General features: G+C 37.0%; 1 protein-coding gene across 1 annotated transcript; it reads right to left on the bottom strand.

Moving 5' to 3' along the window:
* Positions 1–856: 856 nt before the first annotated feature.
* On the bottom strand, positions 857–3,272 carry LOC101360463 (cell cycle progression protein 1-like). Its single transcript, XM_012559392.2, is given in 5 exon segments — positions 857–919; positions 921–1,417; positions 1,420–2,136; positions 2,139–2,933; positions 2,992–3,272. Coding segments are annotated over 5 exon segments (2,253 nt in total). The 5' UTR covers positions 3,173–3,272.
* Between the last annotated feature and the right edge of the window lie 4,253 nt (positions 3,273–7,525).

Here is a 7,525-nt window from a genome sequence, read left to right on the forward strand (position 1 = left end):
TGTAGTAACTGTTAAATGAGAAACTATTTTGCTTTGTAAGCCTTCATCTTAAGTGAGAATAACAGCACAATCGGTAAAGGGTAGTCAATGTCACTGAACCATGCATGTAGAAATTTTTGAAATGGTGTATCTTTGGCTATGTGTATTTTCATCAAAAAAAAAAGTTGAGAAGTTAGAGGGTTGACATGTTGTGGGGTTGTTAACCAATGTCATAAAACTATATGTGTACTACTGTTTCATGAGAAACTATTTGTTCCGTAAGCCTTCACCTGAAGTACAATAAAAAAAAAAAAAGTTCTATATCAGAAGCACACACATTCGAACTTCTGGCTTGCTGAGTTTTCCTCTTGAATCGTGCAGCTAACTTTATCAACAATCGTTCTGTAATAAGTGTATAAAATGCCACAATTAATTTGGTAAATAGAATGGACAAATGAAAATAGGTGAGATATTAGAACTGTTTTATACGAGCTCTTCTGAATCCAAAGTAAAACTGGTGTTCACTCCTAGATTCCCAAGGTGAGTATCTAAATAAAAGTGTAAATTAAAATAATTTCACTTAAGGTGGTTATCTTTTCATATATAGTATACTAAAAAGAAACAAAATATGCTAAAAGAGAATTCAATATATATACATATTCTCAACTGATTTTTTAAGGTAAGAAAGCATTTGTTCAAGTCAAACTGATTGTTATGTGAAATTTTAAGTTTGTAATATCTATACTTTTAAAAAATTTCATCTCTTTAATTTTTAATTTTTTTCTAAATTCTCAGTGGCAGTAAAGTATGCCTTTTACAAATAGTAACCTCTCAAGAAACTTTATCAAATGATAAACATCTATCCAAACTGTAGATGTCAGAAGCTATTATGATAACACAGTGCTGTGTAAACTGATCTGGGTCCATTTGGAGGGGAAAAAAGTGTCACCAAGGAAGTGTCTGTAAATATTTCCATCCAGATTCTCAAACGCTCCATCATTATCTACGTGATACTCCTTCATGGCTTTCAGATAGTCTTTAACATCACTAACAAAGTCAATGAAGAGCTTCCGGTCGTGTATAAAGACACCATTTAGGATAAACTGATTGATGAACTGATCAAGTTCTTTCCAGTGATGGAAACCATCCGGCTCTTTTAATAAGTATCTTTGTATTAACTGTCCAAATTCGTCTATCCTTACTGGATTCAATACTACATTAAAAAGGCTAATGGATTCCTGTCGCGCACAGTCAAATACATCAGAACCCTTTCTCAGAGAATGATAATTTTCACTACAGTCATACTCAGCACTGCATTTCTGTGAATTTGTGATTTTTCCAAAGTGAATGGGCTTTTCCTTCCTTCCCACTCTCTGCCCAGTGGGGCCTCTACTATTCTGGTTTTGTGTGGTTGCCTTATATTGTGGATGTAAATACGATAAACTGTTCTTGATTTTTTAGCTGCCTCTTCTTTTGTAGCACCAAATCTTTTATTCCCCTTTTCATCAAAGATATTCTTGGTGGTATCTTTGAAATGTCTGAAAGTAGATTTAACTGAATTTGAGAATTTTTTCAGATTTTCTTTCACAGCTTCTTTAGCCTGTTTGATTTTTTCTTTATGATGCCTCACAAACTCCTTGGTTGAATTCTTCATTGCATCATATATTTCCTTAACTGAACCCAGAAATGTTTCCTTCGACTTATTTTTAGCCCTGTGGCTTCCTCTGCCATCTTTCTTTTTTCCTTCAGTTTCTTGCTTTCCATTTTGATCCTTTGCCTCAACATACAATCTTTCCCAAAAATCAGAACACTGCTTTTCAAAGGTCAGCTTCTGCTCCAGCGCACTAAGTCTTCCCCGCAAGGTTTCTATTTCCTTTTTTTCAGTTAATACATTGGGAAAGTCTGGGTTGCCATATGACTGACTACTGCTTAACTGCTGGACTTCTACTCTTAGGGCCGCGGCTAATAGTCGTTCTCTGTCCAGTTACTTCTTCGGCATCTTTGCTTCTGCCAGTAAAGTCTCCCTTTGATTGAGAACGCAGTGTGTCTTCTCCTGTTCCTCTTCCAAATGCTGCCTAAGTCTCTGGTTTTCTGTAACTAATTCAGTACTTGTTCCTTTATCTTCTAACACCCTAATCTGTTCTCATAGTTTCCTTACTCTTCTTGTAATGAACACAAGTCTTTTTCTCCTTTCTCTAGAGATAGTCTTAAATACCGATTTTCTGTAGCAAGGTTCTTTTTCTGAGTTTCAAAAGACATTTTCTCTGCTTCAGTAAGGGTCCAACACTTTGCAAGGTTTTTCTTCAATGACTTATAGTCTGTAACAAACTCTTGTTCCTGCTGAAATTGACAAAGATAATCCTTCACATCACTCAGTTCATCTTCTTGTATCTTTCTGACCAAATGCTGATGCTTCTGAACCTGAATTGTGCCATAGAAATGTCCAAATCCCATGCTGACCACAATCACCAAAGTGAGTATAACACATTTATTAAGGCCACTAGTGAACTGGCACTTAGGCATGCCCTCCTTGGAACGGTGGGTTTCTCAGTCTTCAGAGTCGGAGCCGGAAACAGTCTTCTTCCTGGCACGGCGCCGTCTAAGAGCTGGGCTGGGCTGATGACTCGTATCATCACTACTTGATTCATTGCCACTAGGTTGAGATGGAAATACAGTTTCTGGCTGACATAACGTATACTGGCTGCTAGAGGAAAAGCCCATGTTAAAGTCTTTGGGGCTCTGTGCTTCTTTAACAATTATAGCTTCTTCATGAGTTCCAGTTTCTTCTAACTTAGGTGCCTCAAGGGTAACAATACCAGAATCATCACTGACACTTCCAAAATACACATTGTCTTCAGGTGACTTCTCTTCCTCTGCCTCAAAAGCTGACGTTGGTTCTTCCATAGCTGAATAAGCAGTTTCTCCCATTAACATTGTGCAATTTTGGCTGTTTTCTTGCAATAACAAAGTACATTTCAATCCAAAGTGTTTGGAAAATCCATTCTCAGATACCTCCCTGTTCTAACTGCAATACTTGTAGCTCCTCTTGCTCTAGAGATGAACATTCTGGAGTGAGCTCCCGGCTGTCACTGGTTACTCCATGTTCAGAATTCACCATCTCTATATCAGAACCCTCATGATTGATGACAGTCCAACCACAAGAAGAATCACTGTCACTGGAATTTTCAGACATCTTTCAAGTGTCTGTGCTTTATTTTCTTCACAACCTTACAGAACTTCAGGGTTCTGAATTGATATTTGACTCAGCAACCCCACGTGACAAAGTAGAAGTGTCCCATAGGGTTTCCTAGGCTGTAAACTTTACCGGAGCAGATCGCCAGGTCTTTTTCTCCTGGAGCCACAGGGTGAATTAGAACTGTCATCCTTTTGGTTAGCAGTTGAATTCTCAACCATTGCACTCCCAGGACTCCTGTAGGCTCCTTAAATTTATATGTTGTTGTTATGTGCCATTGAGTTAGTTCCAACTCATAGTGACCTTATGTAATACAGAACAAAATGTTGCCCGGTTCTGTGCCATCCTCACTATCATTGCTATATTTGACTGTGTAAACCAAAAAAAATCTCTGTAGTCTTTGAGTCAATTCTGACCTACAGAACAGAGTAGAACTTCCATATAGGGTTTCCAAGGCTGTAATCTGTGAAGCCGACTGCCACATCTTTCTCCTGCAGAACAGCTAGTGGGTTCGAACCACAGACCTTTAGGTTAGTAGCCAGGTGCTTAACCACTGCACCACCAGGGCTCCTTGTTTGACCATATAGAATTCTTAAATTCATATTATCATATGTAATGATGTACCCACATGTGAAAGCTGGACTATGAATAAGGAAGACCGAAGAACTGATGACTTTGAATTGTGGTATTGGCGAAGAATATTAAATATACCATGGACTGCCAAAAGAATGAACAAATCTGTCTTGGAAGAAGTACAACCAGAATGCTCCTTAGAAGCAAGGATGGCGAGACTGCATCTTATATACTTTGGACATGTTGTCAGGAGGGATCAGTCCCTAGAGAAGGACATCATGCTTGGTAAAGAACAGTGTCAGCCAAAAAGAAGAAGACCCTAAATGAGATGGATTGTCACAGTGGCTGCAATAATGGGCTCAAGCCTAGCAACGATTGTGACCATGGTTCAGGACCAGGCATTGTTTCCTTCTGTGGTGCATAGGGTTACTCTGAGTTGGAACAGACTTGAAGGCACCTAACAGCAACAACAAATGAAGTACTCATGATTCTCCAGTTATACTCATGCTATAAATTGAATTGTGCCTGCCAAAAACATGTTTTGTAAATCCTAACCCCTAAACGCGTGGATGCAATCCCATTTGGGTATAGAGTGTTCTTTGTTATGTTAAGGAGGCCATATTAGTGTAGGATGTGTCTAAAACCAATCACTTTTGAGATACTAAAGAAGCAGATCAGGCACAGAAGGAAACAAGTACAAATAGGGATATACTGACGTCACATGGAGATCACCAAAGAACCAAGGAACAGAAGCTAAAAGAGACAAGGATTTTGCCCCAGAGTGGAAGGAAAGAGTGTTCCCCTAGAGCCAGTGCCCTGAATTTGGACTTCTAGCCTCCTAAACTGTTGGAAAATAACTTATGTTCATTAAAGCCACCTACTTGTGTTATTTCTGTTATAGCAGCACTAAGAAACTAAGATAACTCACAAAGGTAAACCCAAGGGAAGAAAAACAATAACACTATTTGTAGTCCTCATAAGAAGTTTGATATGTGACCACTTATTTGGAAAAGAGAATTACCTGATCTTTTAATAAATTAAAACTAATTTATCTATTTATTTAATATGGAGGAACCCAAACTTTCAAGATTTTGATTCAAATTCAACTAGGACAAGTCCTCAAGTCAGTATATGGAAATTATTGTAACATCCATCTTTTCTGAATGGATTACATTGAAAAGATTAGTTTCTTTTTTCATTCATTCTGAGTAACTAACAAACTTAACATAAATGGAATGTCATGTCTAATGCATCAGTATACTCAAGTCTTCAATATTTTTCTTAATACAAATAGTTTGTAATATTCAATAAAATCACTTGTTTGACACGAACTGAAATATCTAATAAAGGGGTGACAAAAATGCTAAAATGAAAGCTATCAATACATTGAGTTAGAAAGAGGTTTGTTTAACTGGTTAGGATTCTGACTGAAATAATTGCATCCAATTTGTTACTAGATCTGTGAGTTTTTTATAAGGGGCAATTTTTTTTTAATGATTCCACTGCCAGCTCAACATTCATAAGACCAGCTCTACTTCTGCCATCAACTCACTGCATGAGTTCCAAATTTACATTTGGCAAGCAACAGGAAATTACCTACAGTGCCTATTCTGATATATAATTTAGGACTTAGTATTCATTCTTCTGTTTTTAATAGCATCTATTGAGAAATCACTTTTACTGAGAATCCAAACAACTGGAATTTATTCCATGCTCTGTAAACAAGTGATGATAAACAAGCTGATACCATGACTATTTTCATAAATGCAACTTAGAGACTATGGTCAGTCCAGATCCTATATTCATAATCATACTTTCTACAATAAAACACTGAAAGTGTATTAGACAAAGCATGCATATAACATACAAAAAGTGATTAGCATCAATTAAACTATCAGAAGAAGAAGATAGCGTATTTGTTAAGGTTCAGGTTCTGGAGCTTAACTGCCCAGATTTGGATCATTATTATTCAGTGCAGTTGTAGTGTTAGATGCAGGTCATTGTATTCTGGCTATGCAAAAGTTGGAATCTATGGATTATATGGGAGTCACTGGATGGTGCAAATGGTTAACAAGCTCAGCTGCTAACCAAAATGTTGGAAGCTGGAGGTTCAAGTCTACCCAAAGTCACCTCAGAAGTAAGGCCTGTCCATCTACTTCTGAAAAATCAATCACTGAAACCCTATGGAACACAGTCCTGCTGTGACACGCATGGGATTGCCATGAGCTGGAATTGACTCAAGGGCAACTTTTTTTTTTTTTTTAAATGAGTTACGTATGTGTTAATTCTCAGTTAATTAGAAATACTTATTCATATAAAGAGCTGATTATTTTTGTCACCATTTTACAGAGAAGGAAACTGACACACTCAGTGGAGGAGGAACATGTCCAAGTTTAACTTCTAGTAAGTATTGAAGCCATTTTATCAGACTAGCCAGTTCTCTGTCACCACCCAGGAAATTCATTCTACTATGTGTGCTGTTCTAACCGTTTTATTGTAGGAGAGAAAAGAGGATGATCTAACAGGTATATAGGACTCACTAAAAGGAAAGTACAGTATTGTGCTTTTAAGAGTACATAACCAGAATTAGAAATTACAAATACTGTTTCTTTTCCTGAAAGACATCACCAAAATAAAATTTGGTCTCTTATAATATAAATTGAATATAGAAGTACCTCAGGTACCATGAACTAGAAAATATCCTAAAGTCCTACATGGTCATTGTCTTTCTTATTCTTTGGGTATAACTAACAATACTGTTTCAAAAAAAAAGAGAAAATTTATGTTTCATTTTTTTTAATCTTGCTTCATTGGAGTTAATATGTCTTAATCATCTAGTGCTGCTACAACAGAAATACCACAGGTGGACAACTTTAACAGAGAGAAATTTATTTCCTTACAGTAAAGTAGGCTAAAAGCCCAAATCCAGGGCGTCAGCTCCAGAGGAAGGCTTTCTCTACCTGTTGACCTTCTCACCAATCTTCTTACAGGCTAGGAGCTTCTCCCCACAGGGATCCTGGGTTCAAAGAACACGCTCTGCTCCCAGCACTGCTTTCTTGGTGGTATGAGGTCCCCAACTCTCCACTTGTTTTCCTTTCGTTTTATCTCTTACAATAGAAAAAGGTGGTGCAGACCACACCCCAGAGAAACTCCCTTTACATTGGATCAGGGATGTGACCTTAGTAAGGGTGTTACAATTCCACCCTAATCCTCTTTAACATAAAATTACAATCACAAAATGGGGGACAACCACATAATACTGGGAATGATGGCCCAGCCAAAGTGATACACACATTTTTGGGGGGACATAATTCAATCCATGATATAATACATGACAGTTTTAGATTCATTGAATTTGTGTGGTGCCCATCACATCATTTGCCAAAACTCTCAAGTATATTTACTATTTCTACCTATTATTTTCCATGAACTTCAATCAGCATTTTGTATCTTCTGAATATGTAAAGAAGAATGTCTTAAACTAGGATAATATTGGATAACACACTTGGTACGACAAAAAAACATTTACTGTGGCCAGCAGACTCATGAAATAACATGTCCAGCTTGCACTTTTCTGTGATTGATCAGAAAGTCTTAATACATCTGTTTTTTTGTGTGTTTATTTGTTTGTTTTCATTCCCTACATATGTTTTGAACCATGTACTTGCTCATGTTTCATTCTCAAATTAGTAGATAGAAATTATGTAACAAAAATACATTACTTCCTTATAACAATGCATCTTGTGTACTTTTCTCGTGGACGGATTAATCTAATTTATA

This window comes from Trichechus manatus, unplaced genomic scaffold, assembly GCF_000243295.1.
Source record: "Trichechus manatus latirostris isolate Lorelei unplaced genomic scaffold, TriManLat1.0 scaffold00243, whole genome shotgun sequence".
Lineage (NCBI taxonomy): Eukaryota > Metazoa > Chordata > Mammalia > Sirenia > Trichechidae > Trichechus > Trichechus manatus.